The sequence below is a fragment of the Oculina patagonica genome, chromosome 1, assembly GCF_052425735.1.
Source record: "Oculina patagonica isolate OP01 chromosome 1, crgOcupat, whole genome shotgun sequence".
Taxonomy (NCBI): domain Eukaryota; kingdom Metazoa; phylum Cnidaria; class Anthozoa; order Scleractinia; family Oculinidae; genus Oculina; species Oculina patagonica.
The window spans coordinates 40,447,156-40,475,128 of NC_135758.1; the positions used below are offsets into that span (position 1 = coordinate 40,447,156).

The following is a 27,973-nucleotide window of genomic DNA, read 5'->3' on the forward strand; positions in this document are numbered from 1 at the left end:
CATTCCCGGAATTAAGCGGGTGGGTGGAAGGGGGCGGAAAATGGAAAGGAAACGGAAGTTGCTGACGTGCTCTTGGATCCTCTTTCTTTGTCCCACGAGAGGACCCTAGGAAGGAGGTTCCTGATATATTTACGTGGAATCGCGAATTTTCTCGGACCTTAACGATAACTTGAAACAAAAGACTTGGATTTTTTGTTGCACTAAACCAAGTCGAACACTGAGTTTTAACTCCTGCTGGTATCTCGAACTCTCAATTTCTCGAACCACTTTTTGTTTCCCTTGGAACCTCGAAAAATCACGTGGGATGTCACGGTAGTTTCATAATGGAACACAGTTCAGTACCGTCCTCCTCTGGGTATCCTTCTGAACGGCCCTGTGGACCGCGGTGCTCCTATCTGTTTTGGGAAGGTTTAAGGTCGGCACACACGAGAGGACTAGTCCCTGCGACTATAGTCACGGAGACCAAGTCCCATCGTGTGAACTGGCCTTTTTTGTCCAAAAAATAAATAAACTCAGCAGACACAGCGACCAAAATCTGGTCCCTGCAACTAGTCGCACGAAATCAAAACTGGTTATAAAACGTGTTTTTCTGTTTATATCCAGACTGAAGCGGAAAAATTTAATCACTGAATAATTTAGCTGAACTGTGGCGCTGATTTATTTCAATGCTACATTGTTTAAAATTAGCAATTTCGCTTTCACTTTGGGAAAGCCGCAGGGTGAAAGAATGAAACCACGTAACCCAAACGACTAACAGTCACTGGCTTCTGCCACACGGCTATATTATAATGAAAATGCATAATGGAAGCTACAGTTGTCTAGGAAGGAAAAGGAGAAATAACCAAATTCCCTTTCAGTTTCTAGGCTGCAAATTGTGAATACAAAAGTGTACCTCTGTCAGGAGGAAGCGGTGGGGGTAGGAGAGTAAGGGACGATGACAACTCTATATCTGTTATACGTTGTTTGAACGGTATCATGTAGTTATAAAAGGCGTCCTAAAAATGAGATTATTCTCCCTTTTTTGCAAAGTTTTATAGGTGGGCAATATGTTCCCAATATTTAAATTTTTAATACGATAATGTCAAATTTGCATTGAACATCTGTTCAGGTTATCCCGTACATTTTTCGAGTCTCGCGATTCCCGGACGCGACAAAGGTTTACAACAGTCGTCACCTCCTCCCCCCCCCCCCCTCTTCCCCTTGGGTAAACCACCACAAGATCACAAACAACTGAAAAAAAAAATAAGAAGGTTAGCCATCGCACACAATAATCATTGAGTTTTCAAGCATTTTCTTCGACAGTTGACCTGATAAACAATTACTATCAGTTTCTATTTTGCAAAGTTTCAATGACAAAATTACGAAGAGCGTGGGTCCGACATTGTTTTGCAACGATTATTTTGGGATGCTATTTATCAATCTTCTTGATTCTTGGAAGTTAAATTGAAAGAAACTAAAGAGAAAAATCCCCTTGGGTAAACCCCCACATGATAATAGTACTATATTATTCCTGCTGTCATTGTTATATGGCTAAGATATGGAGAGCGAAACTCCGGTGAAGCCATAGGCGACACAGAGTGTCACCGGCGGAGCGGGAGATTTTTTCTTCGGGCGTCCAGCGAAACAAAGCGGTCAACAGCAAACGCGAAAGATACAAAAACAAGGTAAGTACGCCCGAAGACAAAGTAAACGCTCCGCTGGAAGTTGAAGCACCAAACACAGATCGCTAAGGGAGGGAGGGCGGGGCGCGACATTTGAACTGTAGTCGTGGTGTTTTACCGTCGAAAGACCTAGAACTGTGCTGCACGTTGAAGGAACGGTTAATATAGCACCGCTACACCAATAGGAGAGAGCCATGGGGATAATTAGCCATTTCCACGGGACTTATGACCTGCATGCATAATAAAGTACTATGCAAATGACTTTGAATAGGAAAGTGAAAGTTACACGTCAAGGCATATTCATATTGATATTGTTTTTTCGTGCTTATAAATAATCAAGTTGCAAAGCGTTTTAGCTTAGAACAGCCTCTAAACAGTCGACCTTGTAAGTCAACTTGGGCTACAAAAAAGCTTATGGCTTTGGAAACAAGGAGAATAAGCGTGTCTTCCATCAGGCGGTTTCCTCAGGATGTTCGAGAAGAACTTAACAGGTTTCTTCATCGAAGCTCGTGGCAGTGTCTGACGAGAGAGTTTAGCGTGGACGTCTTTACTGGTCTCTTGCCCGCCGCACTTGATGACATCGCGGAACTCGTGGATGGCAGTTATCCTGAGTTCCAGGAAGATGTTAAAAAGCGGTTGAAACTCCTGAAGAATACCATGCGAGGAAAAGCGCAAAGTTTTAAAGGGAAGAGCGAGGTTGGATTTCACAGCTACTTCTACAGGTATTTAAATGAATTATTGCTCTTGGGTTCTTTATGATTAAATTTTCACCTCCAGGAAAGGGAGCAGGAAAGGTCATTAATGTTTTTCTTTTGATGCGACTGTACTCGAGAACTTTTCGTTTGCTCGGCAGATCCTAGCCTAAATTTCAGACGTCCCTCTCTGGTCGCCTGCTCCCAATTCTTCCGGTCAATTAAGATCTAGTAGGTCAACGAAATTTCAACTTTTTAAAATCAAAGGAAGCCTAGAAATTACTCAAAAATCAATTTACGGTATCGAAGCAAAAATGACAAACGATGCAATCTTGAAGCCAAATACGTGTACTGAATTTGTATAAGGGCGCGTTCTTTCGGCTCAATTAATGCATTTTAGGTCTTTTCTTACTCTGTGAACTCGCTTGAGAGATCCGTTTTGCTACTGTTAAAAGGGTTGCGAACGAATAAACTCCTTTTTGCTCGACGTGTAACCAGTTATACAAGGCTTTGGCAGCCGTGAAATGATATGTAGCAGAGCTGTAACAGAACTCTCCGAGTCCCATACAGCGTAGCCTTTAGGACCGAGAAACCGCCGGAAACCATTCCAGACCGGCCCCGCGGGCTCTTCCAGAAATTATCCTCGTCGCTCGACCGCCGAGGAATTAGAAATTCGAAGTCAAACAGTCGCCCCAGACCCCTCATTCTCCTTTGGACCCAGACCAACGTGTGCATACCGTAATGATTCGATTTAGCGCCCGGGGCGCTTATTTACTTTTGGCACCTCGCGGGAGGGCGCTCATTCGAGACAGGGCGCTTATTCGGGAGAGGGCGCTTATTTAATTTTTTGAGAAAAAACCAAATGTTCAAAACAAAACTTTAATAAATATTAAAATAACTAACAATAACAGAAACTGTAACAGTAACAAATTGTTGAAAGTTCAGTTACTTTTAAAAGAATTGTTCATTTTAGCAGTAAATCGAAGTAAATATATACATTTACGGTATGGTGAATGTTCAGGAGTTTATCTGTTCGACGTCGATGACTTCAGTAGGGACAGTTATCCACAATAGGGGCGCTTGTTAGAATAGGGGCGCTTATAAGAATGGGGGCGCTAATTAGAATGGGGGCGCTTATTGGAATAGGGGCGCTTATTGACAAAAACACATTCGAAGGGGGGCGCTTATTCGGAAGGGGGCACTTGTTGGAAGGAGGGCGCTAAATCGAATCATTACGGTAACTCGTTCCATATCAGAACGAAGGTGAGCTAAGTTATTCGGCCTCCTTGGCAAAAAAAAAGAAAAAAAAAATAGTTGCCTATGCTCAACATTTTTCTCGTATTCTTTTTTCTCTTCCAGGTTTTGGTTGGTAGGACAACACAATGCTGATGGTCTATACGACATCGTGTTTTGCCACATTTGCCGAAAGGAAGAGTTTGATTTTTTTCGCTGCCTGACCAAAGTTATGAAGGGCGGAGCTTACACGCTCTCCGCTGCCCCACAACTCATCAGGGATTTAATAAATCAGATTCCTCAACGCGTCCGGCCATATCTTGGAATGGGAAACATTCAGGAGGAAGAGGTAGAAAATGCCCGGCCCGCGTCACGTGATGTTGCTAGTCCTTACACTGACCTTACTCAGGACATTGGGGACCGTCTGACTGAATACGAGCTGGTGGAGGACCTCATTGAACGAGGAACGTTGGGAGAGAACGAAGATGGAACCCTGTTTATTCGGTTCCAGTAGCTCAGTTAGAGGAACTGGACTATTCGTGATTTGTAGCTAGTAGAGTAACAGGAGGCTACAGCGTTTCCTATGCTGTATTAGTTTCTAAGCGTGGCGTATAGCAACACAAGGTACATGTATATTTGATCTGTTGAAAATACTTGAATTTACTCGATTGCAGTTCAATAATAAACTTGACTGTATCTTGTACTAGGCTTTTAGTTCAGCCTCTAAAACTGGTAGACGTTTTGTAGTTCAGTGCAATTGAGTTAACCTTGTACTAGGCCTTAATACAGTAAAACTGGCGTTTACTTTTGGATTTCATTACATTTATACTCTATACTAGGTTTGCACTTTAGCCTAAATAAAACTGGTAGAAGTGCGCGACATTTTTATTGATCAATGCATCCTATTCTGCTAAGATTTTATGAATTTTACAACCTTTCCCAGGCAGATTTCCTAGTCATGCAATGACTAAGTAGTGATGTGGTGTTACAACATTGATATCAACGCCCAGCATCTCATCTTTAGTCAGGGGAATAAGTGCCAGACAGGACTGAGCCCGCGGTGTTTGTCCCTGACCCTTTCTAGACAACGTGACGAATTTGTTCGCGCGACTGCTTTCGGAGTACTCGTAAGCGCTCGCACTAATTTTTGATTGGATGAAACAATTCAGAAACTCTTCGAATGCTTCAACGAAGAGTTGTCACAAACTAGCACTTATTCCCCCGACTGTTTTTAATTGAATAATGTTCATTTAGTCACAATTGGAACCAGTAAATTTCAATTCTCAGTTTGGTCTACACACTAAGACTGAATATACAATACCAGTCGAAGAAAGACAATTCAAAACCTAGCTTATCTGCGATTCAAACGCAGACATTACGCATGTCCTTGCGGAATAATCGCGGATTTTTCAGTGAACTAAAACAATTTCTCTTCTCATTGTTACTACTAACTCTACGAACTATGCTCTTTCGCGACAGTCTCTTCGAAGTAGCCGGCGTTTGGTCTACAAATATAAACTCACTACGTAAGGCAAAAGAACCATTTTTGCTGCCTTTGGGGAGAGAAACAGACGCGTTTTCTTCTTCCAGCAAGCAAACCAAGAAGTGTTACGTGCGATGGATGATCAGTGCGTGAGAACGAGATGACGTGACAAGTGCGTGGTCTGGTGTATAGCAGAACATCAAGTGGTCCATGTGAATTCTTCTTCCAAAGATTTAACCACACTTAGTGGCTTGTTGATACTATAAACATAAAAAAAAATCAAATTACTATACCATCGTGACCCAAAAAGGGCCTTCAGTCTCGATTTTGCAGGGAAGTGCGTGACTGACGTCAAGGATGGTAAAAACACACCATAACACACCGACGGCTTGATGTTTGTATCGGGCACTGAAGTTCTTAGTAAGTCGAGCCGTTGTTCTTGGACCTATCATGTTAATAATTCTAACAAATCAATCGTCATAAATAAAAGGCGTATAAGAATTAAAACCCATAATAAATTTGCGGAGACTAAAACTTGTTGCGTGTTCCACACGGGAGGCAACATGCATGTAAACACTCGGTTATTTGCGAATTTAATTTTTTTAAAGATTTTTTTCATGAATTATTTTTTCGTAGTTCACTTCCCGTTAAACGATCAATGAGAAAAAGGTGGACTGTTCCCTTAATGCCTGGTAATAGTGACATCTCTTAGTGTTACATTTTTTGGTGGTTGGGGGGAGGGGTAGATATTACCTGCTAAATTCCTCTTTTATCTCGTCCACTTTGGACGGATGACAACAGATGGCACAGGAGGACTGGGACTGGTCAAATAGAGGCGCAATGTAAGTTTTCCCGACTCTGATCAGATCAGGCAAAGATACTTGAGAAATCTTAGTCAGTAGTCCTCTGCAAAATAAACGATGAAAAACAAGAATAAACAACGCAATGTCATAAGCTCAATTTATGAGGAAAAGCAATGGCTGTACAATAAATGTACTAGACTTGTTGTCTCCCGGGGTCTGGATTGTTAAAAACAAACAAACCTGTTATAATCAGGGCCTACATCTCTAAACTGGGACATCAAACTCTGAAATGAAAATGAAAGAAGTTAATTTACAGACAATTTTGGATGCTAAAATATCGCTCATTTAAAGTAAAAATTAAAGAAAAACAACAAAGGAACAAACAAACAGACTGACACACCCAGCCAAAGAGAAAGTAACAAGACAAAGTCAATGTATAGTGTTACAAATAGTGTTACAACAAAATATTCATAATAAACACAACTTTTGCCGCCCACCTGGGACGCTGCTTTTGACACGCTCTTTTCACGTTCAATGATTTCAAATATCACACTACTGATGGCGGATTCCAGTTCACCGGCATCAAACGACATTGCACCAGACAGATAGCCATCCTAACAACATCACAAAAAAAATAATATCATTTTCTCTACTGACATCATGCGAGTACGCGATTTCCCTGTCATTTCACTAGTGTATATTTCTAGGCGCGAAAAAATTCTCGAAATGCATCTTTCTAACTTCGAAGCTCAGTTGGCAGAGCGATGAGAAATTAATCCCGGAGGTTGGGGTTCAAATCTCACTGGGATCAAAGTGTTTTTTCAATGCACATAATAATATCTCGGATTAGGCTCATCTTAATTTTCCCTGCTGAAAATCAATCTCTTCATAAAAAGCATTTTCTGTTTTGCCCAGATGAGCTTGAAACTCTTAGATAATTATAGAGTCAACTCTCTCTAAAACGGACAACGTCGGGACCGGCTCCAACTGTCCGTTTTAGAGAGGTGTCCGTCTTTTTGGGAGTTTAGTTACAGTAAAATGACTGAAAACGGCAGGGACGGGACCAACACCAGCTGTCCGTCTTGAAGAGGTGTCCGTTAAGAGAGAGTTGACTGTGCGCGAAAATGGACTGATTTCTAACACAGAACGTTGTACATTCCAGCCTGCGAGCTGCCCACTAGATGGAAAGAGGCCCTGGGGCATTCTGGTTTGGTAAAGGCGATTACCCACCAAACTTCTTTACTTACAACAATCTCCTGAGTTTTCTTGTAAGCTTTCACCAAATGGGTTGACTTGATGAGATAAAGATAAAGCAGTCCATTCTCTGGCATAACCCGCATTCTAAAAATATTGTAAAAGAAAAGAGTTTTAACCGGGGCGGTTAAATGTGCTTTTCATCCTTACCAGACCACAACAATAACAGTACAACATGCTACCTGGGTCATGAAGTAAACACGTGTAACGGTTGGCAAGCGCGTTGGAAATCGCGCGTAAGCCAAGACACGACTTGTTTTCGCTATCCTGTTTAATCCCGTGATTCCGCCCCGATTCCGCTTACTTTAAAATTCACTAAAGTAGGTTATTTGTAAAACAATTTTTGGTAAGACACGTACCCGTAGCCATAGGACAGTCCGAGACCTCGTACTTGACGCCATATTGGACCCTGGGAAAGATAAAGAAAGAAACACAGAGCCCTCATGCATATATCCATGCCAACAATGGTCTTACCTAAAGCAGGTTGATGGTGTAGGATTGCTCTGATCTAAACCGAGAATTCATTAGTTTTCATTGCCACAAAAATAATTAATATTTGTGGGTGTGTTTCACTTTGTGGGTTCCGGACTTACCCACTTTTTGTTTCGCTTTTCGCGGAGATCTATATGCAAAATCATTACGGTTCATAATGATAATAAATACTTTCTGGGAGAGCAATATTTTCAAAACTAGATAGCTCACCTCTAGAGTGGTAAGGCATTCCAGGAATACCATAATAGGAGCGAGGTCAGGATGATCAAAACTGTTGATACACCGTGTAGTTTGGTAGAGAAACGAGGATTCCACTGAACCAACTCCAACTATTTTACCATGACCAGGATTCTTAGACAGAAAGACGCTGGATTTACGAACAGCGGGGATGCTGCAACAGAGAAGTCAGAACACAAACTGAACAGTTAGCATGTTGAAGGGAACTAGCTTTGATAGGACAAAAAATAGAAAGTCAGTTTTAAAAGGAAGCATTTTTTTATTTAGGCCTGAGGGCCGGGTTGTTCATAGCACAGATAAGCTCATCCAAGATTAGCGTGAATTTGGATTCTAGTTTTCCAACGTTCAGCGAGGTTTTCTGTTTATAATTTCTGTCTTCCAGTTTTGACGTTGACTATATATATAATCTCAAGCTCCACAAAACGTAAGCAAGAAAAACACTTTTATACAAGAGAAATTAAACCCTCGCTCAACTTTTAATTCTGGGTTAGTGTCAATCGGCTTTCGAACAACCCGGCCCAGGTGGCTAACTAGTGCAAGAATCCTGGATTAGTCGATTAACACTAATCCAGTACAAAAAGTTGATCGACCTTTTAATTTCTCTTCAATAAAGGTGTTTCGTTTCTAAAATTTTGTGGATTTTAAGATTAGTGTACGTCAAAACAGGAGGGAAGAAAATATCAATAGAATACCTCAGTAAAGAGTAATAAGCTGCAATAAAAAATTACGCTAATCTTGAATTATCACTCTTGCTTTGGTATGAAGACCATTACGAAAAGTACACTGTAGCTGTATTTTCATTATTACGGCTTACAGTGTAATTGCCAAATGCCGACTCGAAAGAAAAAGTATAACTTTTTCAATCTACAAAGGGGACATAGGCACTGTTTATACCTGGAGTAAATAAAGACAAAATTAATCCATACTTAGCAGGTATTGTAGCAGAAGTGCTGGGTAGAAGCTTTGTTTTCCACAGAGCATGCGGGTTAGCTGGGAGCCTATTGACATCTGCGGCCACGTGAACTCGCAAGTTTGAAGGTTGAGTTAGAATTGAACGCAGCTTCTCAACTTTTTCTATAACCTGCGAAAAAAGAAAGAAAAAGTCATTGAGGGAAACACTAGAAAAGGAACAGTTGTACACTTGGAAAGGAAGACGGTTTTAGAACAGTAATGCAGGATGGATAACAGTAATTGAAGTGGTAGTTTTTATCTATATATTTACATTTTTATTTTGCTTAAGGCCCCGTATACACTGACCGGGGTAAATTTGAAAACGCATCTTTTTTTACCCGGATAGGCCAACCGTTCACACTGAAACGGCGTTTTCGGTCACGAAAACGGTACTTTTCAAAAACGCTCTCCAAAATGGTAAATTTGAAAACGCCGGCTAGGTGGTGTAGTGTGGACGGCGAAAACGGGCAAAAACTAAAGGTTTACTTAGCTTAACAATAGCTCTGTGCATGCGTTGTAACTCAACGTGCGATGAAGCGTATCGTTTTCAAATTTACCCGGGTTAATGTATGGCGCGTTTTTACTGTCAAAATTCAACATCACAAATCGAATGTCATCATTCCAAAATGACCACCATAACTCCAACTCAATCAACAAACCTTTCTAAATCGAACGGCATTTTCTCGTAACAGATGGGTTACTTCGATCAAATACTTCTCAAATTGACCAGTTTTCTTCCAAATCGAGCAAATTACATCGTTCACACTAAATTGGTTAGGTTAATTGGGGTCTTAATTCGATCAGACACTTTTCAGATTGATTAGATACCTTCCAAATCGATCAGTCTACTTCTAAATCGATCACCATACCCAAGATGCTTTGCTGGTATTCTGCATCCGCTGGCAGAACACTACCGTGGGCTCTTCAGTTTACACGTGGAGCGATTGTGGAAGGACAAAACAGAAGTAAAATGTGAGTGTACTTTAATATAATTTATTATGTACCTTATCCATGAAAGTGACGCATTTTTCTTTAGAGGTTTTATTGTGTAATATCTCCAACGCAAACGGTCATAAAAAATCACTTTTGAACTAGATCTCTTTGCCACAATAAGCTGAAATTAAGATTACGGCGAATGTAGAAAACAAAATTCTTTCGGATATCGACGGATTTTCCAAAAACACTACCAGAGAAAAAAAAGTAAATATTCTGATAGTTAGAGTAAGCCTTCAATAAATGATTGGAAATAACAAGTATGGCTAAAAGGGGATGGGTTGGCCTAACGCAAAGCATACGAGAAATTTCACAACTATAAACCTCCAATACCGTCCCACTATCTTAAAGATATGCTTGGCCTTATCCTTAAGGAAAACTCTTTCCAATTTATGGAAAATAATTTCCTCCAGACCCATGGTACCGCAATGGGTACTAAAATGGCAGGTTGCTTTTGCCAACATCTTCATGGCGGAAATTGAAACTAAAATGATAAGCCAAAGCATTATAAAACCGAGAGAATGGAAACGATACATCGATGACATTTTCTCACTTTGGGACTCCAACAAACAGGAAATTACCCTGTTTATCGAGCGAGCTAACAATTTCCATAATACGATCAAATTTACGGCTGAGATTTCAGAGAACGAAACAACATTCCTCGACACAGTCATATTTAAAGGAGAGCGATTCAAAAATGAGTCAATCCTTGATATCCGTACACATTACAAGCCGACTGAGACTTTTCAGTTCACACATTTTACCTCAAGCCACCCACCAGGCGTGAAAAGAGGTTTTATCAAAGGTGAAGCCCTTAGACTTCTAAGAACAAACTCTTCTAAAACAGCGTTTGAAGATAGTATCTCAAACTTCAAATCACGCCTCATTACGCGTGGATATCCCGAAAAAATGATACGAACAACGCTGTCTGAAGTAAATTTCAACAACAGACAGTCGGCTCTCCAACAGAAAACAAAATAAAAAAAACAGATCTTGCCATTTGTGACAACATACCACCCATCGGTGTGTAACCTTAAAAATATACTTATGCAAAACTGGGATTTAATACAAAATCAGCCGTTGCTGAACTCAATTTTCAAAGATCCTCCCATCATATCGTACAAAAAAAGGTAAATCTCTTAAAGACATGCTTGTTAGAGCTAAAATATGAAGGTAATGTACAGTTACACCACATCACGTAGGAAGTCCGTGCAGACCTGTCATTATTCTTTATTCACCGTGTAAACTGAAGATCCCGCGGTAGTGTTCTGCCAGCGGATGCAGAATACCAGCAAAGCATCTTGGGTATGGTGATCGATTTAGAAGTATACTGATCGATTTGGAAGGTAAATCAATCTGAAAAGTGTCTGATCGAATTAACCTAACCTGGAACCGATTTAGTGTGAACGATGTAATTTGCTGGATTTGGAAGAAATTAAAACTGGTCAATTTGAGAAGTATTTGATCGAATTAACCCATCTGTTACGAGAAAATGCCGTTCGATTTAGAAAAGGTTTGTTGATTGAATTGGAGTTATGGTGGTCATTTTGGAATGATGACATTCGATTTGTGATGTTGAATTTTGACAGTAAAAACGCGCCATATTAATGTGGACGGAAAACATTTTACACGACGTTTTTCAAATTTACCAGGGTTAGTGTAGACGGGGCCTTAGTGTTGCTAGAAAAACTTAATTTAATTTTTCTGCAATGAATTTGCACAGCGTTCTATAAATTTCCGGCTAGATCGCATGAGAAGTTTTAGAATAACTTGATCAAGAGTTTTTAAACACGCGCCAAAAACGCTAAAAAAACCCTTAAAACCATAATCGATAATTTTTTTTCCGTCCTTGGTTTTTACCAATATCTTGTTTACAAACCTTGGATGCATCACTTTCCAGATCGGTCATTAACTGGTTCAGAAAACTGTACTGTCGTACCATATTAGCTGAAAACATATTGCTTTCTGATAAAGAAAACAAACACAACAATAATTAAACTTATGCAGACATACGATACTTCGGCTAAAAAAACTATTTGTATAAATCATAAGCGCTTTAGCTCTGTCAACGGTATATAGAAAGCTTTAGTTAAAAAAACGCATAGTCTAAGTAATTTGAATGTGAAATGTGTCAAGTGAACGTGATTTGTTGTTGTTGACTCCTGCGCTGTTATGCACGCATACCTTCAGCCACCCTGCGAGCAGGGCCCTTTGTCTGTTCTTTTCCACTGATATACTTGAGAAGGGAAGTTAAAAGAGGTTCTGCTCGCAGGGTGACCTTCACCATGTTCTTTTAGGAACACATAAGAACATGGTGGCGTGGAAAGAAAAAACTTGCTGCGCAAAAAAAAAAAGTTTTGAAAACGAATATATAACACAGAAAACGTTAGTAATTCAGAATGCAAATGGTGCCAGCAAAGCAAGAAGGCTTAACATGTGTGTATCCTCACCTTTAGTAAAAGCAATGTCTCTGATGAGAGTCTTGGTTACAGTTCTTCCCTCTCGCTTCATACTGTCAAGGAATAAAATATATCAGGCTAATTGTTGCACAAATAGTTAACATACAACACAACAAGAATGTGTAAAAATAAGACACCACAAAGAACGCGATTTTTTTTTTGAAATCTCACCTCGCCACATCGTTCATCATCTTCTTGCCCACAATCTCCAGCCTTTCTTTGGTGAACTGAGTTTTGTACAGCAGTTCGTGAAGCCAGCAGATTCCCTTTTCATACTTCTCAACTTCCAGCTATGCATGGTACGGAATGGGAGTAAGATATTCAGTCTTGCATACAGTAATGCTCATGATTTTGTTTTATTTTCAAGTAAATATGCAGTTCCAGTTCTGAGTTATTGCTGCATTACGCGTACAGGAACAGTTTCTCTTCTAGGCAGGGTGACTAGAAAGGGTTACATCATGCATTTACTAAGCAAATACTAAGCTTCAAGCGTAAAGTGCTTGGTTTTTATCACGCGGTAAAAAAACGTTTGTCAGCAAAAGTGTTTTGTTTTGGTTATTGTTACTAGTTCACGAATCCTCTATTTGATGGACCTTAATGATGGATGTAAACTAAGAAACTGCCCAAAGATCTGGTCTGTCCGCACACAATCAAAAAAGGAAAGGTCAAAATTAAAGAAAGTTCACTTTTACTGCCAACCTTGAGTGAAACACATGCAAGTTGTGGAAATTCCTCCGGCATGAATCTGCTTCCCCTCAGTCCGAGACAGGACACCTGATCCAGGGTGTCGGCTGCCAGTTCTGCTACAACTTGCTCATATGGGATAACACCTGGAATTTTAATGCAGGTAGCCTTATATTCCACTTGTACTAGAGTCAGGCTAAGTAACTGACTCGTCTCCAGTCGTCTCTAATGCGAAAATTGCAAGACGCAAAGGATGATGGGAAGGAGGAAAGGCTCTGCTTCTTCCTTCCCATGATTCCCTCCTAGACTAACGACGGACTCAAAAGACAACTGGGGACGAGTCAGGCTAAGTAATTTGTCCATAGATAATAAGGTAGCCCACTGCGTCTGTGTGTAAAAATTGCCTTCCCGCATCTGGAGACGAACGGACAGACGGACAGATGCAGCTGACGAAGGCTAGAACAGTGTTACAAGCAAAGCAGTTTTCTATCAACATCCATCTTTTGACGTGCTAAACAAACAAGATGGATTGAAATCCACCTGTCATGGACCATTTTTAGTACATGGTAACCAAAGGTTTTGTTTTAAATGAAGCAATTTGATGTATTTAAAATCTCTATCAAAGTTTTGGAGAATAATTTAGGCTTAGGGCTTTGTACAGCTGGTCATACCTCCCGCTCTCAATATAGGAGATTCAAACAGAACTTCTAGATACAAGCTCAGATAAGGTTTGAGTTCCTCTGGTACAGCGGCTGTGTCCAGTATAACAGTTAGCTGCAAAGAAACACAAAGAAAATGCCCTAAGTACACTTTCAACAGTGAACTGAAAACTAACTACTATCATGACCACGACTGCATTGCTGTCAACAAAACAGGAAAGAAAGACACAACCTTACCTATGTCCACTTCAGCTGTACATTTTTTAAAGTGGACTGTGTGCAAACAATTTAACAAAATTGTTTTTAGTTGACTCTTTGCAATTTTTTCACATATGATTAATGATCGATGCAGTGATTATATCTTCAGTTAGTTTGAGGTTGTAACTTTGTAGAATTTGCCCATAAATACAGTCAATTTACAGACAGACAGGGATATGGTAGCCTATCAACTCAATCATATGTAAAATATTTCTTTCCCCACACCCTTTAAAGTCTAAAAGAAAGTCTAAAAAGACTTTTAGCACACTTAATTAAACTAAAAGCTGTCTTTAATCTTTTCTTGAATTCTTACTTTTGCAAACAATGTTGATACATGGTCCAGTTGGAATGAGTACGGTATCTCCGCCACAGGGAACTTGACTGCCTCTGGTTCAGAATGGCTGCAGCCATCTTGCCGTCTGTTACTGAACATCTTGATTGGATGAAAACTGATGCTGGAGGTTGATGGCACAGGGAGACTGGTGACTACCTCTGGTGGAGGGGCAACCTGAAGGTTACAAAATGACACAGTCAGCAAGATGCTGGAAAGTTAATGTATTTCTTCTGTGCTGTCAGGAGTACAGGTAATCACCGACAAGGCTGGAAACCTATTGTATATTCAAAGTATGTAATGGCATCCATTAACGGACTGTGCAAATGGAGGGAGGCTTTGTTCAACTTCTTCTGACCCTCCCCTTTTATGAAGCACATTTATTCTGACCATCCCCCCTCTTATCCACTCACTCCTTTAACCCTCCCTAACGTGTGTGCATAAATTTATGTACCCCCCTTTTTTCCCCTGCATAAAAATCATTGACCCTCCCCCTTTTTGCACCAGCCCTCTCCACCCTGGGACAGCGGAAAATTTTTCCAGCTGGGGGGCTGACTAGTGACTTAAAGTGTGTGTGTGGGGGTGGGGGGGGGCTTAAGAGACTCTTATCTTATATTAATTCAGTCTTTCTTTTTTCGGTAAAAATGGTGGGGCTAAATAACTCCCCCCCCCCCCCGCTCCCCAGCTCCACCGTCCCTGCAATCCTCTAAATAATGATAGGTCCCTAACAGGTGTGGTAAATTCACTAACAGTGTACCATAAGTGATATGAGTTAACTGCATATTAAATATTTTAGGATATAACCAAAACATTTATGAGTCCTTTTCCTTAGGCATCTCCAGAAGGTTGTGGCAGACTGAAAATGATTTGAGATATATTAATAAAATATGATTTTCTTAGTTAAGAAAATTTTGAAAGTCTTTGAAAATGTTCAGCAAAGACATGTAGAAAAGCATTAAAGTAGATTGTGTTCAGAAGACAAACTTTATCACACACAAAAAGAGTTTGCTCAGGTTAGTTGTCAGCTTAGAACCTTCTGAAAGCCTTTAATGTTAAAAAATAAATATTATTTTGATTAATTTTATTGCTTTAACAATTACTGTACCTCATTATCTTCTGTTGCCTTTTCCAGTCGCTGTCGTTTGCTGTTCAATCCCTCCTCACCCAGTGATTCTCGCTGTTCTGCCACTCTTTTCTTTTCAGTTTCTGACATGTCTGTCATCAGCTTTGCACTGGGTTCTCCTGTGATCTACAAGGTACAACAATCAAATCACAATGAAAGTAAGCGGAATAAAAAAAAGTTTTGAAATGAGCGTTGAAATACATTTTAAGCTAAAAAGTCATAATAAATCAACATTTAGCGCTGTCCATTTCTGTTTTCAGCTTTGAGGATAGCTTTTATCCAGAGGGAAATTTTAACCAGACAATATATGTGTTTTCAGGTATATGAAAACACATATAATAAGGGGGCTTATACATGTAACCATTTTTGTTATGGTTTTCATCAGGGATTAGATCATGTAACCAGCATTCTCTTTTCTTGTTAATTTTGTCTACTAACCACAACACTTGGTGATGAAATGAAGTACTTCTTCAGAAAAGCCAGCCAGTAGTCAACTGGTTCCTGTCGAAGCTTTTCCAGATCCTGAATTGTACTCAGCCTTGCTTGGAGATCCTGTGGCTTGGACGAGTACAAAAAGTCTCCCACTATGGCATCAGCAAATGTGTCGTGGGGATGGTTTTCAAATCTATTCTTTGTGTCCAGGATTTTGCGATGAATAACTACACCAAGGCGGTTCATATCGATGGCTTGTTTGCCATTTGCAAGGTTTCCCAAAACCTGTTTTATCTTTTCTTTTGCCGCAGAGAGCTTTTCGAATGGAACATTTTCAGCTTTGATTAGCAAAGAACTCTCCAGGAATCCCATGACATCACAGGAGATATCACTGCAAAATGGATCCGGAATTTCGACCAGTTCCCGCTGAAGTGGAGCTATAGATGTGTCAGTAAGGTAGTCTAGGATGACGGATAATGCAGACAGACTGTAAAAATCCTTACAGGAAGGACCTCGGAAGCCCATTAAGATGGATCCAGATTCTTCGTCTTCAGTTGGGAATTTGATGACTTTGTCAACAGCTGCACTGAGTGATGGAACAGGAGTTTGCCATGGTCTTTCATAGGGAGGTAGTGCTTTCTACATGTTAAGATAAGATACAATATTTATTACTTCAGACTCTGTTCAGTTGATGTGACTAGGTTTTCACTTTTAAAACATTCCTGGATGATTTTTGTAGTGATCAGGGATGTACATGTAGTTAAGAAAACACTAAGCCGGCTCATCAACAAGCCCAGCCGGCTTTTCTGGCTTTGGCAGCCCTAAAAGTTTACCCAAGCCTTTGTTTTCATGTGAAATTTCAGCCGGTTAAATTAGCTGGCAGCCGGCCCTTAGCGACATCCCTGGTAGTTATCAATCTACAACCCTCCAAGTTAAGACCATTTTAGTCGCCATGGCGACTAAAATTTTGGTGCTGGCAACTAAATTTGAACCAAGGTCGCCAGCCTGGCGACTAAAATTGAGAGGAATGATTGAAAGCATCAGCTTAATTTGGTGACTAAAGTGTTTCACTGGCGACCAAAACTTGAGTAGTTGGTGGCCAAATGGCCACTAAGGAAAAAAATAAACTTGGGAGGGTTGATCTATATTTAAATGTTGTTAAAAAATGTAGTTTTACTAAACTTATCTTGATTATGATGATGAAGTTGGCAATTTAGCCTACATGTACATGTACATGATTGTAGAAAAACATCCTTTTCTAGTTAAAGGAAGATCTTAAGGAAGTTTAATAAATCATATCAATAGTAACAATTAGTAAACAAGAAAATAAATTTCTGAGAGGGAAGTGACTTTATGAAAGGAACTTCAAATAATGACAGAAATTAAAGAAGAAAAATTAATGTGTTTTTTTAAGCCTTAGCAGACTTGTATGCCGACTGAACTGTTGGCACACTCTGAACCCAGATTGGATCCAAAACTATTATTATAGTTTATTATTATATAGACTATTAATTAAAACAGTTTACTTACCTTTGAAAGAATTTTATCTTCAAAGGGCTTGACAGTCTCAAATACTTGCTTTGGATCAATCTGCCCAGTGATGATTACACACAGGTTTTCTGGTCGATAAAACTGTTGGTGGTAGTTACAGACCTGCAGAATAATTATTGTACAGTATAGCTGTAATAACGACCTCTGGCTCAGGCTAGTTCCAATATAAAAATTCATGATTCATAGGATTCTACTCATAGACAAATATGATTGGCTGACAATTAAAGGTGAGTGCCATGTGCTTAATTAAAATTAACATCAATTGAAAGCTGGGCAGAGGTTGTAATTAACTTTCTGTGCTGACCTAAATTAGGATTGTGGCCTCTGGAGACAAGAATCAGTCTGCAAGCCGGGCAATTTATACTGCACCCTTCAACATTATAACCTGACAAAATAATCTGATTTTTTAAACCCCAGTTTAGGGGTTTACCTCGGTGTAAGAACCTGTGATATTTTTCTTTGTATTGGAGCTTTTGTTTTCCTGCTCTGTATTGTTTTTGACGCTCTTTGTTGCTTTGTTCGTTCTTTGTTTTACGTCACCGGTGAGTTTCACAGGTTCTTACACCGAGGAAGAGCCCAGTTTAGAGCTGTATTTTAAGCTGTTGTCAATTATCTTTAATAAGTCAGGGCTTATCAAGGGCCGTAACCCGAAACACCTGTTATGGCTGAGTTCACTGGATGTTATGGGTGAAGATGTTGATTGGTGTTACATTACACTCAGTGTGAAATGCTACGGGTGATAACTTCATGCATGGTTGCTTAAAAACATAATTATGACAGCCCTGGTTAGTGGACATTTCAGGAAACAATTTGCTCCTTTTTTTCAAATGAAAGATCCCTTTATTCTAATACTGAGTGTTCCTATATTTAATCAATTAAGAAATAAGAAAATGTGCTTGCTTTTATGACTACCATACCTTAGTGTGACTGCAAGTAGAACGTAAATTTTCCATGATTCCTCCGGTCTCAGACTATGGGAAAAATTGAATAAAGAAGAGTCCATGTTAACTTACTAAAATTTCACTGTCCAATTTTTAAGCAAAGAAAAAAAGTGAAAATGTCCCTACACAACCTCAGAATTTTCTCTGATTTTTTTCATATAACTCTTTTCTTAAAAAAAAAAACATGCCTGCTGTATGGTACCCAGACATACCCATCCAGTTATCTCATGATGATAGCACAAAATAATAACTACTCAAATGTTCACAGAATCTTGCTCATGAAGGCTTTGCCCTCACCAATGACTGTGAAGTAAAGATCACTTTCAATTGGTAATAAGTTAAAAACTCGTGATCAACTTACTGACCAAATTAATTAATTCTCTAAATGTTTAGGCGTTGTTTACTTATTATTTTACTAGACCACTACATGTTTATCTGACAAGGCGACAATGTTGTGCACAACACACTGGCCCTGTTACCTTATAGCCACAGTGTCCAGGGTACATTTCACGTGAAAAATTCAAGTACGTCCTTGACACCTCCATGTTCTCCCTTCCCTGCATCTCACAGTACACCACGCCTGCATCTTCACCCTCTCCATTCACATGATGAACCTCTGTGATGTATGCTGATTCCTATTGAGCAGGTAGTACATATATATAGATTCATTATCTAAAAGCTATATCATTTTTTATCTGAGAAAGAAGTGTCCCTTTAACACTCAACTATTTTTCCTAAAACTAAGCATTACAGAGATCTAGTGTGCATAGTGTCTTTGATTGGCTTGGGGTTCTTGTTAAGATTTTAAAATATATGTTGTGGTTCAAATTGATCTATGGTTTAAAATTTTTCAAACCAGTTTGATTTTTATTTTTTTATTGTCTCATATTCCAGCATTATCATAATCTAAAACAAAAGGAACTAAAATCAAACTACATGTACATGTAGTTTGAAAAAATTTAAACCAAGGAAAAAATTAATCCACAACATAAAATATACAAGGATAAAAGTCAGTAGGTAAAACTAACAAGAAACTTTTTGGCTGCTGCTCATGTGAAGTAACAGAGCGGGTAAACAGGGGTATGCAAATCCACCGATCTGTGCTATTTTTTTACCTAAACTGTCAATCCGCCACTCATTCAAATATGAATCCACATTATTTGAAACTTTGTGTAGTATAGTTTCACTGCAACAGACAGTAGATTTTGTTTTTTTCGTGTTTTAAATAGGAAGTTTCGCTTCTGTCATTGCTTGTTTTTACGACAATGTTCGTCAACACATGTACCACCAAAGACTGACCAAAGTGGTCTGAACTTTGTTTGAGAATCTACCATCCGAAACTCCTTACATAAAGAGTCCAGAATCTGAGCCAAAATTCTCACATAACCTGCAATCCGCTGTATTTTCAAAATCCGTGAATCTGCTCAATATATCGCAAAAAAATTAATTCTACCCCCCCCCCCCCCCCCCGTAACAACTCAATTTTGAGAACATCTTCTCGAGGAAAGTGTGAAGGTATTGTCTTACATGGACCACATTCTTTTATTAATTACTGTTTCATGGACATAAACCTGCCAATGCAAAATTTTTCAATAAAAACAATTCCCACCGTAAGAGTTGGATATAGCACATGATCCAGATAGATTGGCAGAAGGTTCAGAAAACCCTCACTGCCTGCTGTTTCCATGGTGTAAGCCGTGTGATCAGTTGCTGTCCATGCATTGGTTCCTTGTGCTAAGCATCTGTTGGCTAACAAGTCTAAAAGACCCTGCAAGTTCAAGAAAATAAAAAAGGAAAACATTTGAAAGCACAGTTATAGGGAGGGAAACTTAAATATTATTATTGCCATGTGGGTGAGGGATGACCGTAAGACATTCACCAAAAAATGGCCGAGCAGGGCTGCAAATAACAGTCGGTCATCGGACATTGGCTGACCAAAATTTGCTAACGGCCGACAAAACCCCAATTCAATTTTTCAAAGAATCTATATTTTTTTTCTGACTTTTTCAACATTCATGAATTGTAAGCTTATATTTCACATCTTAATGGACCTATTAATGTTAAGCCCGAGGGAGGGGGATGGGGAAGGGGGGGGGGTTTTTAATTTTTTTTTAAAAAAAATTTAAATTCCCCCCCCCCGGAAAAAAAAAATTATTAAAAATTTTTCCCCCCCCCGAGGAATAAAAGGGGGTCGGTTTTTTTTTTCTTTTTTGATGGGGTAAAAAATACCCCAAAACCCCCCCCCCGGGCCCCATCACAAAAAAAAAACCCCCCCCCCCGGGGCCCCCTAACCACCATCTCCCCGCCCCCCCCCCCCCCCCCCCCCCCCGCCATAAAATAATAAGTACTAGCCAGTACTCACTGCACTATATTAACAATGTCTGCAACAATTGTTTATATATTACTGGGCTTCTGAAGTAACTAAAAATAATTACATGTGTAACTTTATTAACTGTTGAAAAATGTAAAACATGAATTTTAACGGTGTGTGACATTTGCAGAATGCAGAATGCAGACTAACTGTAAGAAAATATATTGTGTTGCCTTTACCATTATTGAAAGCTAACCGTAAACATGCTAACCGGAATGTATAGTAGGCTAACCGGAGTGAACTTTTCACTCGGGTTAGCCTACTACTCACTCCGGTTAGCCTACTATTCACTCCGGTTAGCCTACTATTCACTCCGGTTAGCCTAAATAGCACTTCGGTTAGCCTGTTTACGGTTAGCTTTCAATAATGGTAAAGGTAACACAATATATTCTCTTAGTCTGCATTCTGCATTCTGCATTCTGCATTCTGCGTTCTGCATTCTGAAAATGTCAGACACGGGAATTTTAATGAGGTCTCAGAAGTAAAGAAGTAATTACACCCACCCACACCTCACCTTGTAAGGATAATTTTCGCTTCCCATGAAAACCAAATGTTCCAAGGTGTGTGGCAAACCATCATCATCATGAGCTTCAGTAGCTGCATTGAAATAAACAAGATACTGATTCACGAAAAAAAAAATATTCAGAGAAAAACTTTTTGGAACACCTGCTCCGCGCCGTTCTGCAGAAAGCTTTAGGTCGCTACTTAGAAGTTTGAACTTACCAAGACAAAGAAAGCCATTCACCAGAGGCCCAGGAACTTTTGCAAAACAAAAATTAATTCCTGTTCTCTTGGATCGGTATTTTTCAACCGGAATAGAATCGAGAACTTGAAAGGAAGCCAAACGCTCAAAATGTTCCGCCATCTTGACAAAAGAGAGAGGCTGGGTCAAAAGAGTCTTCGAGCTGTCAGCGGTTTCTGGTGTGAGCACATGCACACTAAGCATGACTCCACAAAATTTTTCAACATGGCGGCTATTGGCGGTACTGTAGTCCCAGAACATTGCGGTGGATTTTCGTTTGAAAACTGTAAAAGGTAAAGATAACAGACAATTTTTATGTTCCTGTATTGACAGTTTATTAATTTATAGTGTTTGATCTTACTTTAGAAATGCCATATTGGAGAAAATGGGCGCTAAGCTGCCCACGGCGAGAAAAACCGGCACAACGATTGCGGGAATTGTATTCAAGGTTAGATTTTACTGTTATGTAGTATTTTATAAGAGAAGTAAAAAAAATTATTTATAAATAATTGCCGTATAAGAAACGTTTTTGTGTTCCCAACACCTAAACACTGTATTTTAAACCAAAGTCAAAGATCAAAATCTTTTCTATAAACTTGCCTCGTGTAGTTTGTTGAGAGCACAATAACTTTTCTTATGCAAAAATTATTTAGAAAGAATAATTATTTTTACTATCAGGTATGAAGGATGTTTAGAGACTGCGTTGAAAATTCATGTGTATCATGTATTTTGCTTCCCTGTGGGCAAAGATACTGGTTTTAATTGACTCCCCCACGCCCCCCCCTCCCCCCCCCCCAATTCACGTTTCTGTCTGACAGCTCTCCAGTTTGCTTGTTTAGAGAGTTTTGACTAGACCGTTTTAGTGATTTATCAGGCTTAGTTGTTACATCTAACATATTTCAGATGCTCACATCCTTCCAAATATAAACCTGACCTTTCTCGTGAATACTGCAAAAGAACCATGCCTTGAAATTTATGGTATTGTCCGATGGTCTAAAGTTTTGCTGCTATTAATTGTTTTACAGGATGGTGTTATATTAGGAGCTGATACAAGAGCAACTGAGGTAGGTGATAAATAGCTAATAAACTGTATGTTTGATGTCTCAAGTGAGAAACACTTTTGAAAGTTTAGGAAAAGTTAAAACAGTCATGGCTACCTTATGAAGCTCCAGTTCAAACCCTGCTCCACTCAAACCAGGGTGCATTTTTTTATAGGTCTACGCCAAGATCATCTATAATTAATTCTTACCAAAAATAAGTCATCTGTACGCCAGCTCAAAGGTGCTGGCTTCAATAGTATGCCAGTACACAGCGCAATTTTGAAATCCACCCCGAAGATCATCTACGTACATGTAGAATGCAGCCTGGCACTCAGGCTGTACCTGTCCATCTAATTTCTTTTATGAATAATGAACAATTATTCGCCGAAGTGGAGGTGAATAGTGGTGGATATGTGGCGAGGTAAATATCCACCACATTCACCGACACTGAGGTGAATAATTGTTTTAGTATATACCACACAAGTTGAATAACTAGCGGACTAAAACATCACTTTCGGTAAACAAAGCAACACGCGAAGACAGTTTGTTTCTCTTAAGCTACTCAGAGGTGAATAGTACTTTGCTAATCACCCCCCGAGTTAACCAATCAGCCCGTGGGAAAAGCATTATTCAAACAGTGATTATAGTAATGTTAACTTATATTTCAACTTTTAATGAAGAATTTTTCAACCATGTTTAACAACAATAACAAAAAATACCATCTTAATTAATTGTATTTTAATTTATGTAGGATACCATTGTTGCTGATAAAAACTGTTCCAAGATACATTACATTGCTCCAAATATTTAGTAAGTATTTTTAACTACCCTTTTATCGTTTAGTGCTGGTGTTTATTATTTTCTGCAGCTCTAATTTTCATGAAATATTTTTTGAATTATTTATTATGTTTCTACATGTAATAAAGTATTTATTAATTATATATTTCAGTTGCTGTGGGGCTGGTACTGCTGCTGATACAGAGTATGTCACAAACCTCATTTCTTCCCATATTCAGTTGCACAGCTTATCGACTGGACGTCAGGTAAATATGTAAATTATGTAAATGATGCAACTCTTGAAAGCAATAACTACAGCTGTAGTACATGTGCTATTAAGGACCATATAACATCATTTTCTGACATTGGCATAAAGAAAAAGAAGAAATAATTTGAATGAAATTGTCACAAATTAAAATGAGCTTAAAAGTTGTTTTTTTGACAAAGGTTCTTGCAATCTAATTAAATGAAATCTGTGAAGTCCTAACAAAAATAAGTGATAATGTTGATTTTATAAAGATAACCAGCAAAACTACAATGTAATAAGTTATTATATGTAAAAGTGTTAGTAGCTAACACTTTCGCATTGATATTTTACAGGCCAGAATTGTGACTGCATTGCGTTTGTTGAAACAGTTACTGTTCAGGTATTCAAGACGATTGTGGTTTTCTAGCTTCCACTTATATAGAATGTGTAGCTACAGGAAATATCCATACCCATCCCCAGAAAAATCAAGGGAAATTCAGAGGAGGAGAGGGGCTCAAAAAGTTCAAGTTTTCAAAGAAAAGTATGAACCTAAAATGTTCCACGAGAGGAATGTGGCTATATTTTCCTGGAATGTTCAACACAGTTTACCTTATTATAGGAAATTAATGATACATGTTATTAACGCGAATTTCAAAAATTCGCGTTAATTTTATTGATGTTAATTAATATAAACATGTTTACTATAAGCATTTAACCAGAACTTTTCTTAAATTCGCGTTAATTTAATTACGCGTCAATTTTGCGTTAATTTAATTACACGTAAATTTTGTTCGCGTTGTTAAAACGCTTCGTTGTATTCCTATAATAAGGTATACTTCACATATATAGAGCAGTAATAAACTATTTACCAGGTGCATGTAATTAGGAAATTTTGTTAATTTTCTGTTTTATTTGTGCAGATATCAAGGATACATTAGTGCTGCTCTTGTCCTGGGTGGCGTTGACTTAAATGGTCCAACACTACACACCGTCTACCCGCATGGCAGTACTGACAAGCTGCCGTATGTCACAATGGGTAAGTACAAATGCAAACGCTTCTGACAGAATCATGTAAGCTGCAGAAAACTGCTCTTACTAGCTGTTCATAACCAAGTTCATTGTTTTCAGGGCTACAGTTGAATTTCCATGACCTCCCGACTTTTTTCAATTCCCCAAGGTCCAGGTCATTTTCTCACTACCTTATTACATGAAATTTTCGCGGCACTTTAATTTCACGAATTTTAGCGATTGCAAAAAAATCGCGAAATTAAAGTGACACGAACAATAAGTGTCGCGAACATAACATGACGCAAAAATTAAATGACTCACTGCACATTATGTTAGCAATCAAGAAAAAATAAGTTTAGTACCACTGAAGGAAAGAATTTTCAATGTAAATGGATGTTGTCGTCAATTGACTCAAGAACAATAACTTATGCACGTACAAACATGACCTACTTGTAGACATTGCAAGAACTGCTCTGTTGTTGCTATTGCCCAGAACTATAGTCCCGGCCTTGCGTTTTTGTTAATTTTGACGCTTTTGTTTCTTTGATGAAGTCGTTTTTATTTAATTCAATGGCATGTTTGGTAATATTGCCAAGGAAATGTAAATTTTGCCTTACTCAAAAACGCGAAATTAAAGTGATTCAAAACACAAAATTGTTGCAAAATCGCGAAATTAACGTGTCGCGAAAATTTCATGTAATAAGGTAATTTTACCCTCCACAACTCAAACCCCCTGATAACTCAAACCTTTTATTGATTTCCATTGGAGGTTTGCCCAATTATCGGGATTCAACTGTATCAGTACCTGAACTCCATTTGAGCTTGATGAGATTATATACAGTGTAGCTACATTCTAGTACATACAGTACATGTATGTAACTTATTTCCTTTAACTTGCAGGTTCTGGTTCCTTGGCTGCTATGTCAGTGTTTGAGTCAAGATATAAGCCTGACATGGAGGTAAATATCTTAGTATTCACCTAAGACTGTGGTGTGAATAGAAAATATTACAGATTTGATGTTGTACACTATTAAAAGCCTTGTATCTAGCGTGCACTAACAAGTGTTCTTTTCCTAGCTTGAAGATGCTAAAAAACTGGTACGCGATGCAATCGCTGCAGGAATATTTAACGATTTGGTAGGTACCTACATGTACCGTGTGCTTGGTCACTTTTCTTGAAAGAATGTCATTTTATTGCACAATTACGGAGGTCATGTGTTGCAGTACGCTGGTGTACGTGTAGCTTGATCGACCGGAATATTTGAATAAAAACTTCAATCTTGTATCTCTGAATGTGATTCTCTCTGTAAAATCTGCCAAACGCGGTTACTGCAGTATAAAAAGAAGCCAAAACAGTCTAAAGAGCAAAGGTCAATTCTTCACAGTTCAGTGGTAAAATAATACCTCCGTATTCAATGGAATTTAAACTCATGACCTCTGTGATAAGTCCATAATGTTGTTGCATGTTCATTTTTGTTTCTTGCCTGTTTGCTAGGGATCTGGAAGTAATGTTGATCTTTGTGTGATTACCAAAGAAGGAACTCAATACCTCAGGCCGTATGATGTGGCAAATGAGAAGGGTGTGAGACAGGGAAAGTATTCCTACAAGAGGGGTGCTACAGGTTAGTTGCACAAGTGCCGCAAACCAGTTTGTAATAATCTCAAGTTTTATTCAAATGCAAAATACTGAAAAAGAAGCAGTACCACAATAAAGTACTGCTCAATAGCTTTCATTTGAGTGGTCACATATCAAGGTTACATACTGGGGTTTAACCTACATTGTACATCCTTAACAGTTATCCTGCGAATGTAGTTATTTGTAGGTACGGACTAAATAGCGCAGTTTACTAACTGAACCACACAAACGTATACTGTACTGCTCAAATAACTGTACCACACATTCAAACATACTGCTCAGTATCTATCAGTTGAATGGTTACACTCTAGCGTTTTATTCACAAATTTAATAGTTGGGACTTCCTTGTACAGCATTATAAACAAAATGACTGCTCGATAGCTTTTATTTAAATGGATACACACTAGCGTTTCATTCACAATCTTAAAAGTTAAGGACTTTATTGTCCAGCCTGGGGAGGGGTTGTTCAAAAGCCGATTAACACTAACCCAGGATTAAACGTTGACCGAGGGTTTACTTTCTCTAGTACAGAATTGTTTCTATTGCTGATGTTTTGTGGAATTTGAGATTAGTTGACGTCAAAACTGAAGGACAGAAAATATAAACAGTAAACCTCACTGAAAAGCTAAAAAACTGAAATCAAAAATCAGGCTAATCCTGGATTTGCTAAATTGTTTTTTGAACAACCTAACCCAGCTTAATAAACAGTACTACGTGAAAGTACTGCTCAACAGCTTTTATTTGAATGGTCATATGCAGCTAACTGCGTAGCGTAATAAAGTTACGACAAACATGATACGATGACCAATAAGAATATCCGTGTAGAGTGTTTTTTTTTTAAAATAAATTAGGGCAATTCTAATGAATCTCGGCAACATATTCTGATACAACTGTTATGTTCTATGCTAGAAAACACCTGTATTGTATTTCTCAGTTAAAGCGTTCAGGCCTAGGTCCTAACGAGTTAGTACAGTTCTATCGTAGCTGCATTCGCCCTATCAGTGAATATGCCGGTCCAGTTATTCAGTGAAAGTCTACCTGCGTATCTTTCTCGTGAGTTAGAAGCAGTGCAAAAGAGGGCAATGCGCATCATTTTCCCGTATATTTCGTATGAAGAAGCGCTTGATAAGGCAAGTCTAGTCACTCGGTCAGGTCGAAGGCAAGCCCTGACGGACAATTTGTTTATCAGCATTTCAGAGAACAATGACAGCAGGCTGAGGCATTTACTGCCCCCACACAATGCTAGTAGTTACAACCCCAGGAAGTCACGCCAGTTCAACCCTGTTTTTAAGACTAATAGATTTTGAAATGGTTCTATTGTCTCTAGTGCGCTTAAGTTTGGATTTTAATAAGTGTTGTATAGTTTTTTTGAATTATTGCGTTTTATCGTATTAACTAAGTATTATCGCTTTTATAGATCTTGTAAATGTGACATACAATTCAGCCTTGGGGTTGCAAAGTTGTATATTAATAAACTATCTATCTGTTCTACACAGCTGTTCTTACAAAAGACGTTAAACCCATTGTGATGGAAGTGACAGAGACAAGGGTAACAGGAGAAGCCATGGAGATGTGATCTCAGCTCTAACACTGTCCGTTTTCATAACAAATTTATTTGTTGTTACAACACTAAGCTGCCGTTTGCACCACGCTTTCCCGAAACTGCTTCGTGCGAGAAACTGAGATTAGGAATGTGTAGGAATTTGGAAAGTGCATACCATTGTGTTCATATAAAAAAATAAAAACTCACCAAATAACGGTTCTTGCTTATTGTAATTGGCGTGTTCTAGATGTTTTGAGCGTTAAGTTTCTGTATGTTTATTGGAGGAGAAAAAATTAATGAAATGTAGGACAGTTTCTCGTCCTCGATTCAGTCGGAGGAATAAGTGCCAGTCTTAGTTGAAGCACTCGAAGA

The 27,973-nt window shown here is 38.8% G+C and overlaps 3 protein-coding genes and 1 pseudogene across 4 annotated transcripts; 3 read left to right on the forward strand and 1 right to left on the reverse strand.

Annotated features, from left to right (window-relative positions):
- Nucleotides 1-1,950: 1,950 nt before the first annotated feature.
- Nucleotides 1,951-4,466, forward strand: LOC144631320 (uncharacterized). The gene is made up of 2 exons (XM_078489731.1): nucleotides 1,951-2,383; nucleotides 3,713-4,466. Exons 1-2 carry the CDS (start codon nucleotides 2,076-2,078, stop codon nucleotides 4,098-4,100), a joined length of 696 nt encoding a protein of 231 aa, XP_078345857.1. The 5' UTR covers nucleotides 1,951-2,075; the 3' UTR covers nucleotides 4,101-4,466.
- On the reverse strand, nucleotides 4,456-21,480 carry LOC144630778 (uncharacterized protein C05D11.1-like). Of its 2 annotated transcripts, none has more exons than XM_078489147.1 (22): nucleotides 21,332-21,480; nucleotides 21,123-21,205; nucleotides 19,847-20,005; nucleotides 18,717-18,872; nucleotides 18,214-18,267; nucleotides 17,276-17,398; nucleotides 15,752-16,384; nucleotides 15,296-15,439; nucleotides 14,173-14,367; nucleotides 13,614-13,716; nucleotides 12,958-13,088; nucleotides 12,430-12,548; nucleotides 12,250-12,311; nucleotides 11,679-11,764; nucleotides 8,782-8,936; nucleotides 7,829-8,009; nucleotides 7,486-7,535; nucleotides 7,120-7,213; nucleotides 6,370-6,486; nucleotides 6,113-6,156; nucleotides 5,823-5,975; nucleotides 4,456-5,329 (listed from the first exon to the last, which is right to left on the reverse strand). In XM_078489147.1, exons 1-22 carry the CDS (start codon nucleotides 21,471-21,473, stop codon nucleotides 5,269-5,271), a joined length of 3,045 nt encoding a protein of 1,014 aa, XP_078345273.1. In that variant the 5' UTR covers nucleotides 21,474-21,480; the 3' UTR covers nucleotides 4,456-5,268. The 2 variants fall into 2 exon arrangements, with proteins under 2 accessions (XP_078345273.1, XP_078345277.1); XM_078489151.1 differs by having other exon boundaries at nucleotides 21,118-21,205; nucleotides 21,332-21,349.
- On the forward strand, nucleotides 10,217-10,970 carry LOC144644130 (uncharacterized; annotated as a pseudogene).
- LOC144631214 (proteasome subunit beta type-7-like) lies at nucleotides 21,461-27,820 on the forward strand. Its single transcript, XM_078489630.1, has 11 exons — nucleotides 21,461-21,643; nucleotides 21,717-21,798; nucleotides 22,376-22,414; nucleotides 23,142-23,200; nucleotides 23,340-23,433; nucleotides 23,768-23,814; nucleotides 24,335-24,450; nucleotides 25,323-25,381; nucleotides 25,500-25,559; nucleotides 25,918-26,044; nucleotides 27,555-27,820. The coding sequence occupies exons 1-11, from the start codon at nucleotides 21,462-21,464 to the stop codon at nucleotides 27,632-27,634; spliced, it is 945 nt and encodes a 314-aa protein (XP_078345756.1). The 5' UTR covers nucleotide 21,461; the 3' UTR covers nucleotides 27,635-27,820.
- Nucleotides 27,821-27,973: the final 153 nt, after the last annotated feature.

Coding starts and splice junctions, on each gene's coding strand:
- LOC144631320 (XM_078489731.1), top strand. CDS start 2,076: ATGGCTTTGGAAACAAGGAGAATAAGCGTGTCTTCCATCAGGCGGTTT. Junction 2,384..3,712: donor TTTCACAGCTACTTCTACAG/GTATTTAAATGA, acceptor TTTCTCTTCCAG/GTTTTGGTTGGTAGGACAAC.
- LOC144631214 (XM_078489630.1), top strand. CDS start 21,462: ATGTTCCGCCATCTTGACAAAAGAGAGAGGCTGGGTCAAAAGAGTCTT. Junction 21,799..22,375: donor TTGCGGGAATTGTATTCAAG/GTTAGATTTTAC, acceptor ATTGTTTTACAG/GATGGTGTTATATTAGGAGC. Junction 26,045..27,554: donor CTACAAGAGGGGTGCTACAG/GTTAGTTGCACA, acceptor TGTTCTACACAG/CTGTTCTTACAAAAGACGTT.
- LOC144630778 (XM_078489147.1), bottom strand. CDS start 21,473: ATGGCGGAACATTTTGAGCGTTTGGCTTCCTTTCAAGTTCTCGATTCT. Junction 18,268..18,716: donor CTGGACACTGTGGCTATAAG/GTAACAGGGCCA, acceptor TTTTTCCCATAG/TCTGAGACCGGAGGAATCAT. Junction 7,536..7,828: donor AATGCCTTACCACTCTAGAG/GTGAGCTATCTA, acceptor TATCTTTCCCAG/GGTCCAATATGGCGTCAAGT.